We start from the raw sequence: 27,514 nt of genomic DNA on the forward strand, positions 1-27,514 counted from the left end.
CTGGAAGTCTTTTATAGATGTATGCCATCTAGGTTTCCTAGAAAGATTACATACCAAACGTACATCACTCAGCAATGCCTTGCTGACAGACATTTCTACCATTAAGGAACGACTACTACACTACAGCGATCACTGTGATTTCCTCAAACTGGAGGAATCCACCAGCAGAAGATTAATCACATACGAAAAAGATCTCATTTTGAGAAAAGTTAAAAAATTCAAAAGAGACCAATCAGACTATGCCATTAACCCTGCAGGCGACTGGAAATCCAGCACCATTCCTACCTTACACAAGGACACCACCGTGTCTGACCACAGCATCACTGCAAACAGAAATATTTCGAGCAAATCCATTCATACAACCCCACGGGATAGGGCCATGACTTATAGCAGGTCCTTCAGGAACAGCTCCAAGTCTAGACCCAACCGAACCAATGAAACCACAGTACAAAGAAAAGAAAATGTTTTGGAGATCCAAAACCACCCTCTGAGGACCAACACCCCAATACTGGTCTCAAAAACCATTTGTCATGACACAGTCACAATTCCAACCCTAAATCATATCCCACAACCAAACATACCTTCCCTGTACAGCCAATATAGTCCCAAAATACCCATGAACGCTTTTAAATCCTCCGATTTAGAAATCCACCTATCTCGGTTACCATCCGTATCCGAACCAATGGAAGTTCCCCTAACCTCCATCACCCTTTCCCCCACATTTTTGATCAACGACTCCATAGACGAGGAGGATGGTAACAATTTTCCATCCCTACTTGAACTATCAATACATGATACTCCATATTTTACCAACCCAACCTCACCTGATGACCACTTTTGCAGTCCCACAGAGGACCGCAATACAACCCAGGGGTTCAACAACCCCAATACTGATTTGGCCACCTGTTTTTGACATTACATATGCAGCGACATCTTTTTTAGGACTACCCTCCCAGCTAGTCAGACCTCCATTAACTCCCACTGTTGTGAGCAAGGATATACTGATCCCATACATCATGAGCCCCAAAGCTCAAACCATAACCAGTTTCTTTCCCAAAATCCAAAAAATCTCAACCAAAAGGAAACTAGGTACAGACCCAGAGGACGAAGAGGAGGTAAAAAACGCCACAAACCAACATCCATCCCTCAACAAAAAGAGGAACCTTGTCCAGCAGTAAAAGTATTTAATCTGTCACTACATTCTCTAAGTAGCCATGAACACAGCCTTTTGAATAGGGGCCTCTCTTTTTGCCCCACATCTTCAACCAACAATTTCGAGCTTTTTATGGACCTCAACAGGTTCACAAGAAAGCTCACCCTCACCAGACACTTTGCCATGACTAAATTCATCACTACACCTAGCACAACCACGGAAACATCTGAAAACCTCGCCACACCCAGGGCCATTCCAGTGGAAGTTCACCCCAAATCAAATTTTTACCCAACCCACCATCAAGGCCCTATAATTGAAACTTTTTCGTCCCTGGTAAGCAACGAGTTCAGGACTTTAGACCTACCATCCCATTATCCTGACAACTTAACTACGCATGAAAGGAAGGCCATGAGAAACCTCCAAAAAAAACAAGACATCATAATCCGCCCGGCTGATAAAGGAGGGGGCATAGTCATCCAAGACAGAGAAAAATACCTCAAAGAGACTATGAGGATTCTGAGCGACACCACTTTTTACAGCAAACTGACCACAAACCCATTATCTATGTACATACTTGAATACCAGAACCTGATAGAGTCAGCTACCTTATCAGGATTGATCAATAAAAAAGGAAAACGGTTTCTTTCTGTTACTTTTCCAAACATGCCCTTCATTTACCATCTACCAAAGATCCACAAATCACTAACAGATCCCCCCGGACGTCCCATTATTTCGGGAATAGGTTCCCTCACCAGTAACCTCTCACATTTCATAGACCTTCACCTCCAACCCCTCGTTCTCACCCTACCATCCCACCTCAAGGACTCCACACAACTAATCAGAGACTTAAACGACCTAAAGTTTGACCCTTCAATATCCCCAATCTGTTTCCTGACAGCGGACGTAACCACACTGTACAGCAATATCCCACATGATAAAGGCATAGAAGTAGCTCACTCATTTCTTTCCCTAATTAACACTATCTCCAAACCCCAGGTTGATTTCCTAACAAACTGCATTGACTTCATTCTCAAACACAATATCTTCAGTTTTGACAGCAGTTTTTACCATCAAATAAAAGGGTGTGCAATGGGAAGCCGTTTTGCACCATCCTATGCAAACTTGTATATGGGATCCTTTGAAAAAACATACATCCATGGCGAACACCCCTACAAAAATAACATACTACTATACAAACGGTACATCGATGACCTGTTTTTAATATGGAATGGCACCGAGGAGGAAGCCGTGCGCTTCATCGAAACCCTAAATAAAAACAACTATGACCTATCATTTACATATACATTCTCCCCCACATCTATAGACTTTTTAGATCTCACTATCAACTACGACAATGTCAGCAATAAATTCATAACGAGAACACACTTCAAACTAGTGGATGTTAATAGCTATATTGACTTCAGAAGCGCCCACTACCGCCCTTGGTTGAAAAATATACCCTTTGGACAATTCAGGATGATTAGGAAAAATTGTAGTACTGACAAAGACTTCAACAAAGAATGCTTAGTCCTTGAAAAAAGATTCAAAGACAAAGGTTTCCCCACTAATCTTATAAAAGGCGCACGATCAAAAGCTTCAGAACTTACTCAAATGTCCTGTCTAAACCCCTCCCTCAAGAATCCCAAATTAGGTACCACTAACTCTAATCTCAACTTCATCACCACTTACAACAGAGGCAATAAAACAATTAGGAACATTATCTCCAAACATTGGCACATCCTAAAAAACGATCCGCACCTGAAAGACACATTACCATATAAACCAAATATCACATTCAGACGGTCCCTAACCCTCAAAAATATTTTGGCTCCTAGCAGAGTAAGAAAACATCCTACACCTCATACAAACTTTCTTTCCAACATCAAAGGGTCCTATAAATGTGGACATTTACGCTGCCTTTGCTGCAATTCCATCAGCCATAAAAAATATGATTATACATCCACAGTCACCAACGAAACCTTCACAATCCAAACTCTCCTCAACTGTGGCAGTTCCTACGTCATTTACTTATTAGAATGCCCTTGCCAGTTGCAATACATCGGAAGAACCACCCAATGCCTAAGAACCCGAGTTAACAACCATCGGTTCAATGTAAACACCGGTTACCTCAAACACAGCATATCCCGTCATTTCTCTCAAATGCATGATTGCCAATTTAATAAAATTAAAATCACACCAATAGAACATATCAATTTTGACGTCCCAAATAGATTCAGCAAGTTAAAACAAAGGGAAAACTACTGGATTTTTAAAATGAATACACTTCACCCTTTGGGTCTAAATGACATCACAGAGTCATCTTTGGACTAATTGATCTGACTGACTCCTTAATAAACCGACAATAAGACACCACTTGGATTCCCTAAATATTCTTGCAAAATTGTAATATCACATAGACCAATTAAATTGATGTATACCAGTACACAATATACTTCAAGACATCTTATCTCCAAATAGCACCCTAATAATCATCATCTTGTCTCAGTAACAACTATACATCACTCATTTGTCCGTTTGCGTGTTTATCTCATATTGAAACAAAATTCAATCCTCCTGCAAGAAGTGCACAAGTGCCAATTGTAACCAAAACATACATTTAAAGAATACAGGTATGGACAACCGTACCATTACTATCCTTACCCCGTAATACTGTTCAGCGTTTCCTCAAAATAAACGCCCACAAGTAACAAACTAACATATTGACCAGGGCATTCAGCCCAAATCCACGTTTGGTATTTTGTTTTACTCACCCTCCGCCCGATCTCCACTTTTCTGTTCTTTTTAGCAGATACGCTTTCTGTTCATGGTCCCCTCTGAGCAGTTCAACGATCTCTTGCGCAATGCGGTTCACCATGCGTTCCATCCATTGTGGAGCGCCTCGGCTTCCGTAACACAGTTGGTTCCCGAGGCAACGTGTAAACAATGTAACTATCATACAGAATCGCTTCACTTCCCAAACACAACTCACAACTAAAATAAACAAACAATTAATAAAATCAGATACAATCTACTCACCCCTATCTCCCGATGACACTAACTAATGTTTCAAGCAATTGAATGTTGCCGGTCCCGTATACACTGCACATGGTTTTAATCTACTCTGTTCCAAAATCAATTTTTGATAGGACATCCAGTCTTTTATTATTTATATTCTTTTAATTGTCCTTTTATTTATGCATTAAAACCATTACTTATATTGTATTACATCGTTCCATCTGAACTTTGACCTGCTGATGCTTTTTCGCGGTTTTTTACCTAATTGTCTAATCTGAACTGGCCTTATATAAACATGTGTTTTTTTCCTGTATCCTTATGCCTGATGAAAGCGCCAGTTCGGCGCTGAAACGCGTTGCGATTAAACAGTTTACAAAACTTAAACTTGACCTCTGGATACTTACCTTGTCCACATCAAGCAGCAGCGCCAACATAGATCCATTTGTTTTTACCTGCATCTCTTGTACCTAAGCGGTCACCTCGGTAACCGGCTCGGATCTGGCAGCAGCTACCCCGTGGACCCCAGCGTTGAATTCTCCTAACCTCACGGTGAGCATATATATCTCCTCCTATTCTCACCTCACCTTCTTTGATCCACACCAAGTGGCGCCGTGGCTCTTTTCTCTTTATCCTACATGTGATGAAAGAAGAGGTGTTATATTAGAAAAATATATTTATATCCTATCTATATTTGTATAAATATATTTACCCATGTATAAACATGTATATGACAAATATAAAAAATAGTATTTTAAAATAATTAGATAAAATGTGAATGAAAAATGTAGAAAATACTAAAGAGTGAATATAATAAATTGAAATGAGCTATACACTAATGTGATAAAAAATATAATGAAATAAACATGTGCAAAAAATGCAGTTATATAATATAGTGAAAAAATGAGGACTAAAGATATAAGATAAAAAAAAAAATATATATATATATATATATATATATATATATATATATATATATATATATGTATGTATAAAGTTATTCATGTTAAAAAGTTCTTTATATGATAAATAACTAATCCAAATTCATAATAAAAAAATATATTTCAGTTATTCTCAATTTTTTACATAAAATTATTAAACAAATGTTGTTGAAGTCGACATGCCTACACACATGCATACCTCGCTATGTACATTATACTGAAAATACATATAAGGTGCAAAACCAGTTGCACAAATCCATAGTATATCATCAGGCATAAATGTACATCTATAGTATAATATTATTAATAATGTTGGTTAGAACTGGCAATAAATAAATAAATTATAAAAAAGAATGAAAATAATAATTATTAATAATTATAAATGACAAAAAATATATATGTATAAAAATAATAATAATAAATGTAAAAATAAAAAATAAAAGATATATAAAAAATATAATATACGAAGAACCAATAAATAATACATAAAGAATATAACATAATAAATAATACATATTAAATAAATAATAAATAAATAAATAAATAAATAAATAAATAAATAGAGTAAATGGATCCATCAATACATCGTAACTGTATCAAGATATTCTCTGTAGGTAGGACACGTGAACTGCATCTCTTCAAGTGAACTATTCATCAGAATGATCAAAAAATGAAGACGTTTTACAGGCTCAGACGAACATCATAGTATCGGGTCATAGCAAATCCTCAAAACAAATTGGAAGATAATCTGCAGAAACTAAAAACAAATACACGTTAGAAAATGGCCTGTACTAGACCCAAACACAAACATATTAAAAACAACACCATGAAAGATCCTGACACCCTCACAGGAAAGCTGCAAAACCCAGATTTTCATTCAAACCATTGGGTTGTAATGTCTTTAGTTTCCAAATCCATTTGGATTCTACTCTCAACCGTTTTTTCATTAGTGACCCTCCTCTCAGATCAAGTTGCATGTGATTTATGCCTTTGATTTTAAGGTCTTTAGATGCACAATTATGATGCAGGAGAAAATGTTGTGGCAAAGTTTTCAAAAAATCTATTTTGTCTAACGCTGTCCCCCTGGCTGCCTCAATGCTATTAACATGTTCTCTCGTTCTAATCTTGAGTTCTCTTGTCGTGAGACCAATGTAGATTTTTGGACAGGGTTAATATGCATAATAACTTACTCCCTTCGTATTGCAATTGATGGGCCAAGTGATCTTGTATGTTAATTGGCCAGACGAGTCCACAAAGTCATCACTCTATTTACAGTTAGGTACAGAATTATTTGGACAGTGATACAATCTTCATGATTTGGGCTCTGCATGCCACCACATTGGATTGGAAATGAAACATCTGAAAGGCAACTGAAGTGCAGACTTTCAGGTTTAATTCAAGGGGCTGAACAAAAATATCCTGTGAAACTTTTAGGAATTACAACCATTTTTCTACAAAGCATCCTCATTTCAGGGGCTCAAAAGCAATTGGACAAATTAAGATTACCATTAATAAAATGTTTTGTTTTTTTAAATACTTTGCAGAGAATTCTTTGCAGGCAATGACTGCCTGAAGTCTGGAACCCATGGATATCACAAAACGCTGTTTTCCTCGTTTGTGATGCTTTGCCCGGCCTTTACTGCAGCTGTCTTCAGTTGTTGCTTGTTTGTGGGTCTTTCTGCCTTAAAGGGAACCTGTCACCAGCATTTCACCTATTAAACCAGCAATACCTGGTGGTAGTGGGTGAAAAATAATTTCTATATAACCTATAATTTTCTTTTTTGTCAGCGCTGTAGCTTTAGTATTCAGTTTTTTAGTCTCCCCACACCGTATGTTAATGAGCATAAAAGAGTCAAATCTTCATTTGAAAAGAGTCATATCTTCATTCCTCAAGTCTTTCCGAGTTTACCCCACCTACTTACTTTTGATTGACAGCCCCTCGCCTTCCCCCAGCACACAAAATCCCGCGCTCGTGCATTGATGTCCTCTTCTGGTGTGTGCGCACAAAGGGATACCGGATTATTATGATAAAAAGTGTGAAATGTTTGCAGACCGTTATTTACAGTCAGAGGAGGAGTTTAGGAGAGGGGATAATGGCAATGAACTTTTGATAGCAGCGGCCAGTGAGGGATAAGTAAAGTTCAATTGGGGAAATGCTGGTGACAGAGCCTCTTTAAGTTTTGTCTTAAACAAGTGAAATGCATGCTCGATCGGGTTGAGATCTGGTGATTGACTTGGCCATTGCAGAATATTCCACTTCTTTGCCTTAAAAAACTCCAGTGTCACTTTCGCAGTATGTTTTGATTATTGTCCATCTGTACTGTGAAGCGACGCCCAATCAACCTTGCTGCATTTGGTTGAATCTGAGCAGAAAGTATATCCCTAAACACTTCAGAAGTCATCCGGCTGCTTCTGTCTTCAGTCACCTAATCAATAAACACTAGTGACCCAGTGCCTTTGGCAGCCATGCATGCCCATACCATCACACTGCCTCCACCATGTTTTACAGAGGATGTGGTGTGCTTTGGATCATGAGCCGTTCCATGCCTTCTCCATTCTTTCTTCCTTCCGGTTGATCTTCATTTCACCTGTCCAAAGAATGCTGATCCAGAACTGGGCTGGCTTCTTTAGATGTTGTTTGGTAAAGTCTAATCTGGCCTTTCTATTTTTGAGGCTAATTATTAATTTGCACCTTGTGGTGAGCGGTTTGTATTTGCTCTCATGAAGTCTTCTCTTTATGGTAGACATAGATACTGATACACCTAATTCCAGGAGAGTGTTTTTCACTTTAGTAGATGTTGTGAATGGGTTTTTTTTTCATCATCGAAAGGATTCTGTGGATCATCCACCACTGTTGTCTGTCGTGGACGTCCAGTTCTTTTGGAGTTCACAACTCACAAGATCACCAGTGGGCTCTTTTTTTTCCAAGAATGTACCAAACTGTTGGTTTGGCCACTTCTAACATTTGTGCTATCTCTCTGATGGATTCCTTCATTTTTTTCAGCAGTAGTACTCTAATGCTAACAATGTTTCATCAAAGTAAGGATGGTTTTCAGAAATAGATACTGTTTCATGGATGGGGGATCCCATGGTAAATATGCCTCAGTATAATGGGACAGGTATTGCTAACTAAATCCTCTGACTATAGAAGTAACCATAAGCTGTCCTTTTTTATTATTATCATTATTACTTATATTGTTATTATTATTATTATTATTATTAATAATAACAACATTATTATTACTTTTTGCACACATTAGAAGAATTCTGTTTCTTAAGAAACTTTATTTTAAAGGATATCAAATTAAAACACCTGTATCATCTATAAGTTGCCCGTAAAGCTAATAGCACCCACTAGTTTAACCCTATATTAAAGTGCATAGTTCTGCATAGAAGATTATGCCAGTCAGACTCCAGAAACCTGGACAGTAGCCATCTTTTGTTACCATGTTTCATATCCATGTTATATCAACTGACAGTACAGTAGAGAAGAAGTTGAACAGGTTAAATTCAATTTCTACAATGCATGCCTGGTTTTAATGCATCCATTGCATTTTTATAATGCATCCATTGCATTTTATAATGCATTTCTGTTAATGGCTTCCGTCAGACCTTTCCGTCAGAGGAACCCATCAACTGAAAGGCAAATGGAAACCATGGCTTCCATTTGCATTACCATTGATTTCAATGGTAATTGCTTCCGTTGCAAATGGTTTCCCTTTGTCTCTATTCCGTAAAGTTTCTGCTTTTTTTTTTAGCAGAAACAGTAGCGTAGTCCATTTGCCTTTCCGTTGATGGTTTCCTCTGACAGAAAGGTCTGACGGAAGCCATTAACAGAAACCAAACACAGATGTGAACACACCCTTAGGCCTCGTGCACACTTCCGACACATTTTTCATGGCCGTTTGTGACGGATCCGTGTGCCCATTTTAGCGGCCGTGTGCACTCCGTGATTCCGTTTCCGTGTGCCGAGCATGGTACTGTCCAGGGTGCTGAAAGAGTTAATGGGCTGCACTGATCGGGGGTAACTCTTTCAGCACCCTGGACAGTACCATGTTCGGCGCTCGGAAAATAAAATGTTAATGTAATAAAAAAATGTCATACTTACTTTCCTCCTGTCCGGCCTCCAGCGATGACGTTTCATCCATGTCGCCGCTGCAGCCAATCACAGGCTGTAGTGGCGGTCACGCACGTCAGGATGACATCAGAAGGCCGGCCTCCAGGGATGACGCTTCATCCCACGTGACCGCCTCTGCAGCCAATCACAGGCTGCCGCATCATACAAGAAGGTCGGACTGGAGGAAGAAGAGGGACTCGTCACCAAGACAACGACCGGGTACGTATGAACTGATTTTTATTTTATTTTTAATCAGCAGCCTCTTTTCTCTATCAGATAGAGATTGAGATTGATAGAGATTACATAGTTACATAGTTACATAGTTACATAGTTAGTACGGCTGAAAAAAGACACATGTCCATCAAGTTCAACCAAGGGAAGGGAAAAGGGAAGGAAAAATTTCTACACATAGGAGCTAATATTTTTTTGTTCTAGGAAATTATCTAACCCTTTTTTAAAGCCATCTACTGTCCCTGCTGTGACCAGCTCCTGCGGTAGACTATTCCATAGATTCACAGTTCTCAAAGTAAAGAAGCCTTGTCGCCTCTGCAGCTTGAACCTTTTTTTCTCCAGACGGAGGGAGTGCCCCCTTGTTTTTTGAGGGGGTATTACAAGGAACAGGATTTCACCATATTTTTTGTATGCGCCATTAATATATTTATATAAGTTAATCATGTCCCCCCTTAGTCGTCTTTTTTCAAGGCTAAATAGGTTTAATTCTTTCAATCTTTCCTCATAACTTAAATTCTCCATGCCCCTAATTAGCTTCGTTGCTCTTCTTTGTATTTTTTCCAACTCCAGGGCATCCTTTCTATGAACTGGAGCCCAGAACTGGACTGCATATTCTAGATGAGGCCTCACTAATGCTTTGTAAAGTGGTAATATTACATCCCTGTCCCGCGAGTCCATGCCTCTTTTAATACACCACAATATCCTGCTGGCCTTTGAAGCAGCTGATTGACACTGCATGCTGTTATTGAGTTTATGATTTACAAGTACACCCAGATCCTTCTCAACAAGTGAATCCGCCAGTGTAGCTCCCCCTAGGACATATGATGCATGCAGGTTGTTGGTACCCAGATGCATAACTTTACATTTATCTACATTAAACTTCATCTGCCAAGTGGACGCCCAAACACTTAGTTTGTTTAAATCTGCCTGTAATTCATGAACATCTTCCATAGTCTGAACTATATTACATAGCTTGGTGTCATCTGCAAAAATCGAAATTGTGCTATTAATCCCTTCCTCTATATCATTAATAAATAAGTTGAATAATAGTGGTCCCAGCACTGAACCCTGGGGTACACCACTTATTACCGGGGACCATTCAGAGTAGGAATCATTGAATACAACTCTCTGGATATCGTTCCTGAGCCAATTCTCAATCCAATTACAAACTATATTTTCTAAACCTATAGTCCTTAATTTACCCATTAGGCGTCTATGGGGGACAGTGTGAAATGCCTTTGCAAAGTCCAAAAACACTAAATCCACAGCGGCCCCTCTGTCTAGACTTCTGCTCACCTCTTCATAAAAACAGATTAGGTTAGTTTGACAACTTCTGTCCTTAGTAAAACCGTGCTGGCTGTCACTTATAATGCTATTTATTGTCACATAATCCTGTATATAGTCCCTCAATAGCCCCTCAAACATTTTCCCCACGATGGATGTTAAGCTTACTGGTCTATAATTACCTGGGGAAGACCTAGAGCCCTTTTTGAAAATAGGCACCACATTTGCCCTGCGCCAGTCCCTTGGCACTATACCAGTCACTAGAGATTCTCTGAATATTATGAAAAGGGGGACAGAAATAACTGAACTAAGCTCTTTAAGAATTCTAGGGTGTAACCCATCTGGTCCCGGGGCCTTGTGCACATTTATTTTATTTAATATAGCTTGGACCATCTCTACATTCATCCAATTCAGTATATCAACTGATATATTAACAGCACTGGCACCGGCTACATCAGCTGCTCCTTCTTCAGTTGTATATACAGAGCTAAAGAACCCATTTAGTAACTCTGCCTTCTCTTGATCCCCTGTGATCAACTCCCCATTACCACTATCTAGGGGTCCTACATGTTCAGACCTGGGCTTTTTTGCATTTATATGCTTGAAGAATTTTTTAGGATTTGTTTTACTATCCTTGGCCACCTGCCTTTCATTTTGTATTTTTGCTAATTTTATTACATTTTTACAGATTTTATTAAGCTCTTTATATTTTACAAAGGCTACAGCTGTACCCTCAGATTTGTATTTTTTTAAATGCCCTTTTTTTGTCATGTATTGCCCCTTTCACAGAAGGTGTAAGCCATGTGGGGTTTAATTTGAGTCGTTTATACTTGTTACCTATAGGAATACATTTTGCACTATAATAACTCAAAGTAGATTTGAAAATCTCCCATTTATCATTTGTTCCATTATTTGACATTAGTTCTTCCCAGTCTATATCCTGAATTGCCGCCCTCATCCTGGGGAAATTGGCTTTCTTAAAATTAAATGTTTTTGCCCTCCCAGCCTGCGTTTGTTTTTTACAGTATAGGTAAAATGTAACTATATTATGATCACTGTTACCGAGGTTTTCACGAACATTGACATTCCCAAAAAGATCTGCATTATTAGAAATGACCAGATCCAACAGAGCTTCACCTCTAGTCGGGTCTTCTACAAACTGGCCCATAAAATTTTCCTGCAACAGGTTGAGGAAATGTCTCCCCTTTGCAGTTGAAGCCGAACCATGACACCAATTAATATCCCGGAAATTAAAATCTCCCATTATCACTACAGTACCCGCCTGTGCAGCCTGCTCCATCTGTTTATATATCTGACCTTCCATCTCCTCAGTTATATTGGGGGGTCTATAGATTACACCAAAAGTAATTTTTTCAGTGTTTACCTCCCTTTCTAGTTCCACCCACAAGGTTTCAACCTCCTCACAGTATTCACCCACTATTGTCTCTTTCACACTCGCCTTCATATCATTTCTCACATACAGACATACACCACCACCTTTCCTATTTGTCCTGTCTTTCCGAAAAAGTGTAAAACCCTGTAGATTTACAGCCCAGTCATGTGAAGAGTCCAGCCATGTTTCAGCAACACCAACTATATCTATATTTTCTTCCAGTATCAAGGCCTCCAGCTCCCCTATTTTGCTTGCTAGACTTCTGGCATTTGTGAACATACACTTTAACTTGCCTGTCAGTTTTTCCACTTTTATTATCAGAAATGTGATTTGACATTAATCGGGCCTTTTTATTTACACTGATGTTTTGTAACGAAAGGATCTCCTTATCTTGTTGTCTAGTCCTCTCCCCACATTCTGTTTCTCCCCCCACCAATATAGTCTGACCCCTCTCTAACCTGGCTACCCCTTTTTTTTTTCTACATTGGCCTCCCTCCTCAGCCCTAGTTTAAATACTCCGCCACCCCAGCTAGAATTCTCTCCCCCAGCACAGCGGAGATTGATAGAGACAAGTGGCTGCCGATTAGTGTAATATTTCTGTTATGTTTTTCTGCCCGCCCGGCCGATGCTAGGCAACGGCTCCGTCACACACGGACGGCACACGGATGCCTTCCGTGTGCCTTCAGATTTTTTGATGGCCCCATTGACTTGCATGGGCCTCACGGTCACGGAATCTCGGAGCAAAGTAGGACATGCTCTATCTTGGATCGGAACGGAGCAAACGGGACCGTCAAAAAAACTGAAGTGTGCATGGCCCCATTGAAATGAATGGGTCAGTGTGCTAGCCGTCGAAAAACCGGCTAGCACCCTGAAGCAAAAAACTGAAGTGGGCATTGGGCCTTACTGTATCAATATTGTAATAAATTCAGCAGGAATTGTGTAGAGAGCTGCATCACTGATTTCTAACGCGTCCAGGAGTGTTGCAAGCCCCAAAGCATATGTCCCTCCTCTCACACAAAAAATGATCTATATACATATACAGTTATTAAATCATGCCACTATACCAGATTAAATATTACCTGCCTACTGTTACTGAACACAACTATAATAGTGTTATAAGACCAATAATAACACAATATAAGGTCCAAATAATACCGCCACTCCATCACCACAGTGGCTGAATAATACCCCCATACTATTACTGAATAAAACTGCCACACCATAACCACATAGTGACTGAATAATACTCTCATATTGTTACTGAATAATACCGCCACACCATAACCACATAGTGACTGAATAATACCCCCATACTGTTACTTAACACAACTCACTATTATAAGACCAATAATAACACAATATAAGGTCCAAATAATACCGCCACTCCATCACCACAGTGGCTGAATAATACCCCCATACTATTACTGAATAATACCGCCACACCATAACCACATAGTGACTGAATAATACCCCCATACTGTTACTGAATAATACCCCCATACTGTTACTGAATAATACCACCACACCATTACCACAGTGACTGAATAATACCCCTATACTGTTACTGAATAATACTGCAACACGATAACCACAGTGACTGAATAATACCCCCATACTGTTACTGAATGATACCTCCACACCATAACCATATAGTGACTGAATAATACCCTCATACTGTTACTGAATAATACTACCACACCATAACCACAGTGACTGAATAATACCCCCATACTGTTACTGAATAATACCTCCACACCATAACAGAGGGTATGTAGAGTAGAAAAAGTTGGCGCTACTAAAAACAGTAGGTAATCCAATGTTTCATTGGATTACCTACTGTTTTTAGCAGCGCCAAGTAGGGTCACATATATATTTATATGCTTACACATATCTATCTATCTATCTATCTATCTATCTATCTATCTATCTATCTATGTACCATTTTTTCTACTCTACATACCCTCTTTTACCTCGTGGCATTATACTGTATATTTTATGTTGCCAGTGTAAATTGGACCCTGGCTGCAGTTTCTATACGTGGAAATTGTTTACATTCAAACCAGTGTTGTGCATGTGCCTGCACAATGTTACAAGGTGAGCACATTGCTTTTTCCTTCTTTTTATATATTATCCACCCTCGGGTAATTCTGCACCATGTGGCGCCGTGTTTTTTGTTTCTCTTTGTTTTAGTTTCAACACCATAACCACATAGTGACTGAATAATACCCCCATACTGTTACTGAATAATACCCCCATACGGTTACTCAATAATACCACCACACCATTACCACAGCGACTAATTTATACCCCCATACTGTTACTGAATAATACTGCCACACGATAACCACATAGTGACTGAATAATACCCCCATACTGTTACTGAATAATACTACCACACCATAACCACATAGTGACTGAATAATACCCCCATACTGAATAATACCTCCACACCATAACAGAGGGTATGTAGAGTAGAAAAAGTTGGCGCTGCTAAAAACAGTAGGTAATTCTTTTTATATATTATCCACCCTCGGGTAATTCTGCACCATGTGGCACCGTGTTTTTTGTTTCTCTTGCTTTTAGTTTCCACACCATAACCACATAGTGACTGAATAATACCTCCATACTGTTACTGAATAATACCTCCACACCATAATAACATAGTGACTGAATAATACCCCCATACAAGTACTGAACAATACAGACACACCATAATCATATAGTGACTGGATAACACCTCCATACTGTTACTGAATAATACTGCCACACCATATTCACATAGTGACTGAATAATACCCCCATACTGTTATTGAATAATACCACCACACCATGACCACATAGTGACTAAATAATACCCCCATACTGTTACTGATTAATTCCGCCACACCATAACCCCATAGTGACTGAATAATACCACCATACTGTTACTGAATAATACCGCCACACCATAACCACATAGTAACTGAATAATATCCCCATACTGTTACTGAATAATACCTCCACACCATAACCACATAGTGACTGAATAATACCCCCACACTGTTACTGAATAAAAACGACTATACAAACACCAATATTACCACCGTGTAGTGACCACATAGTGGTGGATGCCAGTTCTACGCAGGAGCTCTGCAGACGATATAAGTGATTACAGCACATTTATATCCAGTGACTCACAGGTGATGTTTTCTCTGATTTGAGTCGTTCACCTTCCCTTTTTTTTCCATCCGGCCTAGACCACTGTGATGACTTATTCCAACCACGACTTGTCTCTGCAGAATTTGACACACAGACATGTTGGTTTCTTGCTTTTCAAGCACCCTCCACACCTTTACCCCAGCCTCTAAACAAACTCTTAATCCACAGTGCCCCAGACAGTAATAATGATCCCTCAGTGTTCGACACAATAAAAGTTCCCCATCAGTAACCATGCCCCTTTGCACTCCCACAGTAATAATGCCCCCTTTGTGCCCCTGTAGATAGCGCCACATACAGCCCCCTGTAGAAAGTGCCACACACAGCCCCCTATAGATAGCGCCACACACAGCCGCCCCTTAGATAGTGCCACAAAGCCCCCCTTAGTAGATAGGGCAACACGGCCCCCCTCTTGTATATAGTGCCACACAGCCCCCCTTGTACATAGTGTCACACAGCCCCCTTGTATATAGTGCAAAAAAGTAGCCTTCCTTGTATATAGTGCCACACAGCCCCCTCCATTTTATATAGTGCCACATGGCCCCCTCTCTTGTATATAGTGCCACACAGCCCCCCTTAGTAAACAGTTCCACACAGACCCCTGTAGATAGCGCCGCATAGCCCTCCCCCTTATAATTAGTGCCATACAGCCCTCCTAGTAGTTAGTGCCATTCAGCCCCCCTTGTATATAGTGCCACAAAGCTCCCCCCTTTATATAGTGCCACACAGACCCCCTTGTATATAGTGCCATACAGCCCTCCCCTTGTATATAGTGCCACACAGCCCCCCATGTATATAGTGCCACACAGCCCCCTTTGTAAATAGTTCTACATAGACCCCTTTGTATATAGTGCTACACAGCAGTCCCCCCTGTATATAGTGCCACACAACTCCCCCTCCCTTTGTATAGAGTGCCACACAGCTCCCCCCTCCTCTTGTATAAAGTGCCACACGCCCCCCCCAAAAAAAATATTGTACTTACCTTGCCCTGTTCCCACGACGGAGCGCTGCACAGACTCTGTGCTGGACGCTTGCGCAGACCAGCATAATGCAGTGATGTCATAAACGCCGGCCTGCGCAGGGAGTTTTCCCAGCGCCTTATAGGCTGCAGGCCTAACGTGACCTGCAGCCTATATTATTCATTTGTATCTGCGTCCTGAGGTCCTGTGGCTCATATGTGCGAACCGCACATAGTCTTATAAAAGTATTCAGAGCGCTAGCGCTGCTAACTGCTGCTAAGGAGATGGGGAGAAGGAGCAGGGAATTGGCCGGGATAGGGGTAGGTAGCAGGCGTTAAGCACGTCTGCTAGTGCTTAGGACACGCCTCTCTAACACTGCGGGCACCGCCATTGTGTAACAGAACAGCGACGGATGGCTGTTCTGTTACTCCAAAGCTGGAAGAGAAGCTGGAAGAGAAGAGCCGGGTGGGCGGTCACCATCGCTGAGGTTAGTACTGGCTGCCGGTTTATCCTCCTGCCCAACTAACATTAACTGGTTCCCGACCGCTGGCTGTATTTTTACGGCCAGCGGTCAGGGTCCTTAAAACCCGAGCCATAGACTTTTTACGGCTCGGGTTTTAAGAATGTCGGGTCTCCGGCTGTCAGTGACTGCCGGTGGCCCTGAGGAGAAGATAGGAGCAGCTTTCGCTGCTTCTGTCTTCTCCGATTTTTACACAGTGCTCAATGAACGCTGTGTATAGGAATAGAGACAGCAGCAGCGGCACTGTCTCTATTCCTCCCGGTGATCATGTGACTGGTCACATGATCGCCGGGTGCCGTTACTGACAGACTGCTGCTGGGTCTTACTAGACCTAGCACAGCCCTATTAGTGACAATCGGCACTTCGAGAGGGCTGATTTCCCCTGTAACTGGGGCTGCTGTGCAGCTCCAGTTACAGTGGAAAAACATGGTGTAAAAGAAAGAAAAAAATATATATAAAGTTTCCCAAAGGTCTTTTTTGATCTTTGAGGGACAGACCATAGTAATAAAAAAATAGTAATGTCAAGTGCAAAAAAAAATTAAATAATAAATACACATAAAATACCCACCCCAAAAAAAACAGTTTCCCCCCCGCCAATCATTGTTGTAACGCTAGCGCTGACCCAATTACCCTAATATAGACATGTAATATATTAAAAGTTACGGTAAACAATGACGATTACAAATAAAAGGTCTATTTTAGGGTAAAACTATGTTATTACCAAAAAAAATAGCTGAAACGTAAAAAAGCTTATTTTTCTACTATTATTTTCAAACTTTATGAATAAAAATTTTCAAATAGCAAAAAAGGTGTGTATAAAAACGATAAAAAAAGAAACCTGCATTGTCTACGGAAAAAACGTCGCAAAAATCGTAACACCCATTTGTTAATGCTTGCCCAAAAGGGTCGTTTTAAAAATAGTTACGGCGCGGCAGGGCGGCGGTGCGGAAGGGGGGCCCAAGTTTGGGTAACAGCCCAGGGCCCATGGTCTACTTAATCCGCCACTGAGTGGGCTCTAAGGGGATGGGGGTCCTAAGCGGATGGGGGCCCTGGGCAATTGTCCAGTTTTCCCCCCCTAACGCATGCCCTGGTTATTTGTATACATACAACAACATAGATAAAATCAGTAACATTTTAATTAAAAATGTGCTTTATATTCCAAGAGCAATATGCAAGTAAATTTGTCTGTATTAAAGGTGACATAAATGCTAATAATATATTTTTGCAATTGTTTGTTAATATCATATTCACTGATTCAGCATTTCTGTTTGGAGAATATTAAAATGAAGTCTATTAAGTGCTCTATATTCCTGCTTGTACTGTATAATGTGCTTACATGCATTTTACATGACATAATCTTCCATGCCATTAAGATATTATGAAATGTAGACAGGGTGTTCATAGTATGTTTTCATTTTATTCCATACTCTGTTTATTAAACATTTTCTCATATACATACATGAATTGCATTGTACCTAAAACCCTATAATATATATTACCGTATGCAGTACTTTATGTTACACGCCTAGCATCTCCTGCTTAGGTTTGCCTAAAAGCCACTAAAATAGACAAGTGCTTTGAGTTGGGAGATACTAGTCAAACTATTCAATAAAAGGCAGTTTTGGATGGCCTATTATTTTGCATCCTGCAGTTAAAAGCACAAGGTAAGATACGAATAGGAGCCAATGTTTCATTTGTATGACTCTAAATCTGCTTGGGATTTACAGGCTGTCACCATGGTGTAGAGCTTGGCAGTCAGCCAGGGGTGTTTGGCTCTGCGTATGAAGTAAAAACCTTAAAACAATCAAACTAAAGACTTTTTTGCTTGACAGGCCATGTTTTCTATATTAAGGGAAATAAAAATATATTCATATCTAATCCCGCATCAAATAAAAGCCTTCTAGAGGATGCATGGAATTCTCAGTCATTGCTTCAAACGCTACTTCTCTGAACCCATAAACAAAATTACCTTAGGAAGAACTTCTTAATCAGGAATGACTGTAGCTGTTCTTCTTGATCTCCCCCCTTGGGTGGTCTCAGTAAGAGAGCAGCAGTCTTTCTGATGGCTTGGCTTCTGAAAAGCTACATACTAGGATGCTTACAGCTGTAGACCTCTTTTTGTTAGGCATAACAAACATTTTGCACTAAGGACTGCACACAGCCCAGCTTGCAGTATGCCCAATTAGAGAATCTAAAATCTCATTTGTTTCACTGTGGGGGCCCCCGAAAGCACACCGTTTTGGCCTCATTACTGTATTTTTAACTTTACAAAAACAATTTCATTATGGAAATTAAAGAAGCTCATTTGGCTCTGGTGCATATTCAGAAACTAATAAATTCCACACGTATTCCATCTACCCCAGCGTGTATTTTTGTTTCCACTTAATCAGAGCTAAAGATGGATGTTAAAATCTTTTGTGGTGCTCCACCAAATTGCCCATTATATCATGCCAACTCCTGATTAAAAATAAAATCCTTTATCATTTCTAAGTTTACCAGTTTGGTGGAAAGGATCATTTAATGCACTGTCTGAGGAATTGTGTTTTCCCCAATGTCTGAAATTATAAAACGTTATTAAAATATTTTGGTATGATATTTAAGTGCAGGTAGGATGAGTTGATTAAGTTTTACTGTAGAAAACAGGTTGATGTAGTAAATATTTGCCAACTTTATAAAGCGGTTTCATATAAGTTTAGACATGTAATCTCTTCTTATAATATTATTTTGAAAGTAAATGCAGTCATGCTGATCTTATCTGAAATCTGAACGTACATCTGTCATATACTTAAAATCTTCTGTGCCCCATTGGGTTGCCACAGGTGTAAGTTCTGCCAGGACCCCCACAGCATGCTCTATAAAATAATTTCACAGGATCTTCTTGGCCCTTTAAGAATCTACTGTATATTCAATGCAGGCTGCTTATGACTACTGATTCTTATACCAATCTAGGTAATGTTTCTAAAACAGATACCTATTGAAATCTGCATGTGCGGACTTCATCTGGTTTTTCCTATTACACTTTTTCCCCACAATATTTTCTAGTTTAGAAAACCCATTTCCATATACCCTGTTAGGTAATTCTGAGTTAATAGAAGGGATTTCTCTGTTCAGGATCATCATCTTTTTGCCAGACTTGTTACAAAGAGTGTCTCTCACTCTGGAGTACCTGTGTAATGGCAGGAAGGAGGTGAAGGGAAAGTGAGCCCTAATCTACCCACCGCCCTGTCCCTGCCTACTTGCAACGACCCGCCCTAGGCGACGGGGTACAACTGGGCGGCGGTCCCTACACTGTCTAAGTGCACGGGAGAACAAACAGGGAACACGCAAGGGAAGGGGCAGTAGCCACGGAACACCGCAAGGAAACGGAGCGGTGAATGAGTAGTCAAGACCAGGATGAAGTGGAGTATACCAAAGTGAGCACGGAGAAGGAAGCAAGCCAGGGGCAAAGCAAAGCAGGTTAAGCGGAACTGCAGCAAGGCAGAAGCACGGCAGAAGCAGGCTGGAGCAAGCAGCAGTGAGGCCAGGAATCCAGAAGAATTACAAGCACTGAGGAAGAGAACACGGCAGGTAATAAAGGACAGGGGGCGGAGCTAACTCCGACTGACCAGGCCGCGATAGGCTCTCCCACTCCTGAGCCTGCCACCCTGGTTGGTGGGAGATGGTGTCAGTCGAACAGGTCTGGCCTCAGGTGTGGATTGATTAATCCCAGGAGTATACCCAGACGTAGTACCTGGCAGATCCCTAACAGTACTCCCCCTTTTATGAGGTTCCACCGGACCCTTACTAAGAGGACCCGGTTTAGTAGGGAAGAGAAGGTGGAACCTCCTGATCAATACCCCAGCATGAACATCACGGGCAGGTAACCAAGTCCTCTCCTCCGGGCCGTATCCTCTCCAATGGACCAGGTACTGGAGGGAGCCCTGGACCATCCTACTGTCCATAATCTTGGCCACCTCGAATTCCACCCCCTCAGGGGTGAGAACGGGAACAGGAGGTTCCCTCGAGGGGGACCAGGACGGGGAGCAGCGTTTGAGGAGGGAGGCATGGAAGACGTCATGTATGCGAAAGGATGGGGGCAGCTCCAGACGGAAGGATACAGGGTTGAGGACTTCAATGATCTTATAAGGTCCAATAAATCGGGGAGCAAACTTCCTGGACGGGACCTTAAGGCGCAAGTTCCTGGACGACAACCAGACCAAATCCCCGACGACAAACCGGGGGTTAGCAGAATGTCTACTATCAGCCTGAATCTTTTGTGCACTCTGGGACGCCTCTAGGTTCTTCTGAACCTGGGCCCAGACTGTGCACAGTTCCCGATGAACATCCTCTACCTCAGGATTATTGGAACAACCAGGGGAAACGGAGGAGAACCTTGGGTTAAACCCGAAATTACAGAAAAACGGGGAGACCCCTGACGAGTTACTGACCCGGTTATTCAGGGAAAATTCAGCAAGGGGAAGGAATGAGACCCAATCGAATTGACAGTCAGAGATGAAACACCTTAAATATTGTTCCAGGGATTGGTTAGTCCTTTCCGTTTGGCCATTAGTTTCGGGATGGAAGGCGGAGGAGAAGGACAGATCAATCTCCAACTTTTTACAAAAAGCTCTCCAAAATAAGGAAACAAATTGTACCCCTCTGTCAGAAACGATATTGACTGGGGCCCCATGGAGACGCAGGATGTGTTTCACAAACAAAGAAGCTAACATCTTGGCGTTAGGTAGCTTCTTAAGGGGCACAAAGTGGCACATCTTGCTGAAGCGGTCTACTACCACCCACACCACCGACTTGCCCTGAGATGGGGGCAAATCGGTGATAAAATCCATGGAGATATGGGTCCAAGGTCTCTGGGGAATGGGCAAGGAACGTAGTAGGCCCGCAGGTCGGGACCTAGGGGTTTTGGACCTAGCGCAAACCTCACAAGCGGCGACGTAAGCCTTAACGTCTTTAGGCAACCCAGGCCACCAATAGTTTCTGGTAATGAGGTGTTTGGTGCCCAAGATGCCAGGATGACCAGATAGAGCGGAGTCATGGTTTTCCCTGAGTACCCTTAGCCGGTATTGCAGGGGAACAAACAGTTTGTCCCCAGGGACGTTCCCGGGAGCTGAACCCTGATCAGCCGCAATATCAGAAGCTAAATCAGAATCCGTGGCAGAAACGATTATACCAGGGGGTAAAATACAAGCAGGATCCTTCTCGGAAGGAGGATTCGCCATGAAACTACGTGACAGAGCATCAGCCTTAATATTCTTGGACCCAGCCCTATAGGTAACCAAGAAATTAAATCTGGTAAAGAATAGTGCCCACCGAGCTTGTCTAGGATTAAGCCTCCGGGCCGATTCTAGGAAAACCAGATTCTTGTGATCCGTAAGGACCGTTACCTGGTGTCTGGCCCCCTCCAGGAAGTGCCGCCACTCTTCAAAAGCCCATTTAATGGCTAGAAGTTCGCGGTTGCCAATATCATAGTTACTCTCCGTGGGCGAAAACTTCCTAGAGAAGTAAGCACAGGGGCGGAGATGGGTGAGGGAGCTGGTACCCTGGGACAAGACGGCCCCCACTCCCACCTCGGATGCGTCAACCTCCACAATAAATGGCTCCTCTTGGTTGGGCTGAATCATCACGGGGGCCGAGATAAAGCACTTCTTGAGGGTCTAAAAGGCCTGGACGGCCTCAGGGAGCCAATGGAGGACATCAGCACCCTTGCGAGTAAGGTCCGTAAGAGGCTTAGCGACGACCGAGAAGTTGGCAATAAATCTCCTGTAATAGTTGGCGAACCCTAAAAAACACTGTAACGCCTTAAGGGAGGCAGGTTGGACCCATTCCGCCACAGCCTGAACCTTGGCAGGGTCCATGCGGAATTCATGAGGAGTGAGGATTTGCCCTAAAAATGGTATCTCCTGTACCCCAAAGACACATTTTTCAGTCTTAGCAAACAGATTATTCTCCCGAAGGACCTGGAGCACCTTCCTGACATGCTCCACGTGGGAGGACCAGTCCTTGGAAAACACCAGTATGTCATCAAGGTACACAACAAGAAAATTACCCAGGTAATCTCTCAGGATTTCATTAATAAAATTCTGGAAGACAGCAGGGGCATTACACAACCCAAAGGGCATGACCAGGTATTCGAAATGACCCTCGGGTGTGTTGAACGCAGTTTTCCACTCATCCCCCTCTTTGATGCGGATAAGGTTATATGCCCCCCGTAGATCGAACTTAGAAAACCATTGGGCTCCCTGAACCTGATTAAAAAGATCCGGAATCAAAGGAAGTGGGTACTGGTTCCTTACGGTGACCTTATTCAGGTTACGATAATCAATGCACGGCCTAAGACCACCATCCTTCTTCCCCACGAAGAAGAAGCCAGCACCTACAGGAGAAGTCGAGGGGCGAATGAAACCCTTGGCCAGGCATTCTTGGATATACTCCCTCATAGCTTCACGTTCAGGACATGAAAGATTAAATATCCTACCCTTAGGAAGCTTGGCACCAGGCACCAAATCGATGGCGCAATCTCTATGAGGGGGCAACACCTCGGAGGCCTCCTTAGAAAACACATCGGCGAAGTCCTGAACAAACTCAGGAAGCGTGTTTACCTCCTGCCGGGGAGAAATAGAGTTAACAGAAAGACATGACATAAGACATTCACTACCCCATTTGGTAAGCTCCCCAGTATTCCAATCAAACGTGGGATTATGCAACTGCAACCAGGGAAGACCTAATACCAGATCAGACGATAATCCCTGCATCACCAGTACAGAGCACTGCTCCAAATGCATGGAGCCAACAAGGAGTTCAAAAACAGGAGTATGCTGAGTAAAATAACCATTAGCAAGGGGGGTTGAGTCAATACCTACTACAGGGATAGGATAAGGTAAATCAATAAAAGGCATCTTTAGAGACATAGCAAATTCCACAGACATGATATTAGCAGATGAGCCAGAATCCACGAAAGCACTGCCCGTGGCAGACCGGCCAGCAAACGAGACCTGAAAGGGAAGCAAAATTTTATTGCGTTTCACATTAACGGGAAATACCTGTGCGCCCAAGTGACCTCCCCGATGATCACTTAGGCACGGAAGTTTTCCGGCTTTTTATTCTTGCGCCTGGGACAGGTGTTCAGTAGATGCTTGTCGTCCCCACAGTAGAAGCAGAGACCATTCATTCTGCGAAACTCCCTACGTTGTCGAGGGGACATGGAGGCCCCGAGTTGCATTGGTACCTCCGAGTCCTCCGTGGAGGGGCGAGGGGACGGGACCTCGGGGGGGATCGCAGAAAAGCCGGGGGGTAGCACATTGAAACGTTCAAGCTGACGTTCCCTGAGACGTCGGTCAAGTCGTACTGCTTGGGGCCATAACCTGGTCAAGGGAGTCAGAAGAGGGGTAGCTAACCAGCAGATCCTTCAGGGCGTCAGATAATCCTAACCTAAACTGGCACCTTAGGGCCGGATCGTTCCACCGAGAAGCTACGCACCACTTTCTAAAATCAGAACAGTATTCCTCAACCGGTCTCCTACCCTGACGTAAGGTCACCAGCTGACTCTCGGCTAAAGCAGTCCTGTCAGTCTCGTCGTAAATGAGTCCGAGGGCAGAGAAAAAATGATCAACAGAGGAAAGTTCAGGGGCGTCAGGAGCCAAGGAGAAGGCCCACTCTTGGGGCCCTTCCTGGAGTCGGGATATGATGATACCCACCCGCTGGTTCTCAGAACCTGAGGAGTGGGGTTTTAGGCGGAAATACAGTCTGCAACTCTCCCGGAAGGAAAGAAACGTCTTACGGTCCCCTGAGAACCGGTCAGGTAACTTGAGGTCGGGTTCTAAAGGTGAGGTGAGGGGTACTACTAAAGCAGCGTCACCCTGGTTGACCCTCTGGGCCAGGGCCTGGACCTGTAGGGAGAGGCCCTGCATCTGCTGGGTCAGGGTCTCAAGGGGGTCCATGATAGCGTCAGCGTAGGAGAAATGGTAGACTAGGTAGGGTGGCTTGTAATTATGTAATGGCAGGAAGGAGGTGAAGGGAAAGTGAGCCCTAATCTACCCACCGCCCTGTCCCTGCCTACTTGCAACGACCCGCCCTAGGCGACGAGGTACAACTGGGCGGCGGTCCCTACGCTGTCTAAGTGCACGGGAGAACAAACAGGGAACACGCAAGGGAAGGGGCAGTAGCCACGGAACACCGCGAGGAAACGGAGCGGTGAATGAGTAGTCAGGACCAGGATGAAGTGGAGTATACCAAAGTGAGCACGGAGAAGGAAGCAAGCCAGGGGCAAAGCAAAGCAGGTTAAGCGGAACTGCAGCAAGGCAGAAGCACGGCAGAAGCAGGCTGGAGCAAGCAGCAGTGAGGCCAGGAATCCAGAAGAATTACAAGCACTGAGGAAGAGAACACGGCAGGTAATAAAGGACAGGGGGCGGAGCTAACTCCGACTGACCAGGCCGCGATAGGCTCTCCCACTCCTGAGCCTGCCACCCTGGTTGGTGGGAGATGGTGTCAGTCGAACAGGTCTGGCCTCAGGTGTGGATTGATTAATCCCAGGAGTATACCTAGACGTAGTACCTGGCAGATCCCTAACAACCTGTCCTTCTTTACACAGACAACCCACTACTTGAATGTGCACAATGTGTAATGCTTTATTTCTCCTATGGTATTGCAGCAAATAAATTGAACACTAACTGCCAGGTTTCCCCACAGATTACAGCTATTTACTGGGGGTCCCAACAGGGGGACACTTTGTGATCAGGTTATCTCAAGTGGACAATGTCTTTAAGTCAGTACCACATCACTAAGTCTATGAAAAAAGCACTCGACGTACATGCTAAACATGTCCATACGGCTCCATTGCCTTTCGGAGGCCACAACAGGGTCATTTTGGCCTTTGTCTGGCCAGTATACATCAGTATACCGCAAATAAAAGGTATAGAATAGCACAGTAGACTATGATATTTTATACTTAAATGTTTTCTGTTTAACAAATGCCATAATAGCCTATGACAGATGCCATTGTTATGTATCCTTCACAGGTTTCCAATAAATCTATGCATCTGGAATATCCAGTGACATAACTGTCCATATTTGGACAGTTATGTCACTGGAGCTTCTCCAGGAGCCCCTTTCCCTGCTCACCAGTGCAGGTGCTGAAGGACGCAGTGCGCCATGTTGTGGGACAGGTTGTGGAGATGAAGGAGGCCAGGGATCTGCAGACACTTCAGAGGAGCTGGGTGGTGAACGAGACTCTGGTATCTGACTGGTAGACTTCATTGTACTGTAGACTCTCTCCCGGCACTAGTAGCAGTTCCTCCCAAGTCCTTAGACATTCCAAGTCCTGATGCTGATGCTCTGTCCAACTGATTTTAATTCCTGAGGAAATTCCAGTGATGTAACTGTTCATATATGAACAGTTTTGTCACTGGAGCTTCCCTGGGCAATAAAAAGCAGGCAGAGTCCCCGGGGAAGATCTAGTGTCCCCTGGACATCATCATCAGGACCTGGACTGCCCAAGGACTTGGGAAGAGCCAGCACTAGCGCTAGGAGAGAGTCAAGTAGCGCTTCAGAGGCATTCCTTGGATTGTGCCAGCGATAGCCAAGTTGCCAGGGATCCCCGTTGTTCACCATGCAACGTTTAAATGTTTTAACAACGCTGGAGCGAGCTGTGGTGAGCATGGAAAAAGAAAGGGGTGTGGCAGAGGGCAGAATTAGTAGAAGGCAATATTAGTGATATATTCCACTACACGCCAATAGTGTGAGAAACATGGCAGCCTTCCATCAAAGGTATACATCTGGCTTAAAAAGTCTCAAATAAACCACGCCCACTGACATGTTACTTGTGACTGGCTAAAGCCAATGGTTGTGAGGCAGCAATCATTGAAAGTAGAGAAAATCTTATCTGTGTCCATTGCCATTACCCTTATCCAGATGGCTATAAGCATACCAATATTACAGGGACATAAGTTATAATCACTAAATAAAATCACAGCCTCTGCTGCTGGTAAAAGGTCCTGTTTGAACAAGCGGATCCTTGACCAAATCAAGTAAAACCTCCCACTTAATGAACAAATTGCCAAATTGAATCTGTTATTTTTGGATATATCATGAGAAGACTTTATTCATTGGAAAAGACAGACATTCTCAGAAATGTTAACGGGTAAAGAGGAATAGGATGACCAGCAACAAGATGGATGAGAACTGTCACAGAAATCATGTGGTCAAAGACACAAAAAGAGGATAACATTATCTGGAGGTTACTGTCACATGGATGCCAGTAATGAAAATGATAATAATAATAATAGCAAAAATCTTATTTACAATTACATAGGATTGTAAAAGGCAATAGTGCAGTTGACTATGCTATTGTTTCCGCTAAAAAAAAAGAAACCTTACGGAACAGAAACAAATGTAAACCATTTGCAACAGAAGCATTACCATTGAAATCAATAGTAATGCAAACGGAAGCTATGGTTTTGTTTTGCCTTTCCGTTCATGGGTTCCTGCGACGGAAATGTCTAACGGAACCCATGAATGGAAGGGAGACGCTGATATGAACAGCCCCTTACTGCTATACACCCACAAGACCCATGCCACATACTAGTCACATCCTACAACCCCTGTTTCTTGCTTTATACCAGCTATTTGGGAATAAATGAAGCCACATAGCATCACGAGAACATCGTTCTCTGACACTATTTCCTTTACTTTACACCAGTGATCAATCTTCCCATATA

General features: G+C 42.5%; 1 protein-coding gene across 1 annotated transcript in view; it reads left to right on the forward strand.

Moving 5' to 3' along the window:
* Positions 1–1,285: 1,285 nt before the first annotated feature.
* Positions 1,286–27,514, forward strand: part of LOC142750387 (dynein axonemal heavy chain 3-like) — a 1,255,980-nt gene continuing 1,229,751 nt past the window's right edge. The window contains exon 1 of the mRNA XM_075859390.1: positions 1,286–2,992. Within this exon, the coding sequence (XP_075715505.1) occupies positions 1,286–2,992 (1,707 nt within the window). The remainder of the gene's footprint in view (positions 2,993–27,514) is intronic.

The sequence above is a fragment of the Rhinoderma darwinii genome, chromosome 3, assembly GCF_050947455.1.
Source record: "Rhinoderma darwinii isolate aRhiDar2 chromosome 3, aRhiDar2.hap1, whole genome shotgun sequence".
Taxonomy (NCBI): Eukaryota; Metazoa; Chordata; class Amphibia; order Anura; family Rhinodermatidae; genus Rhinoderma; species Rhinoderma darwinii.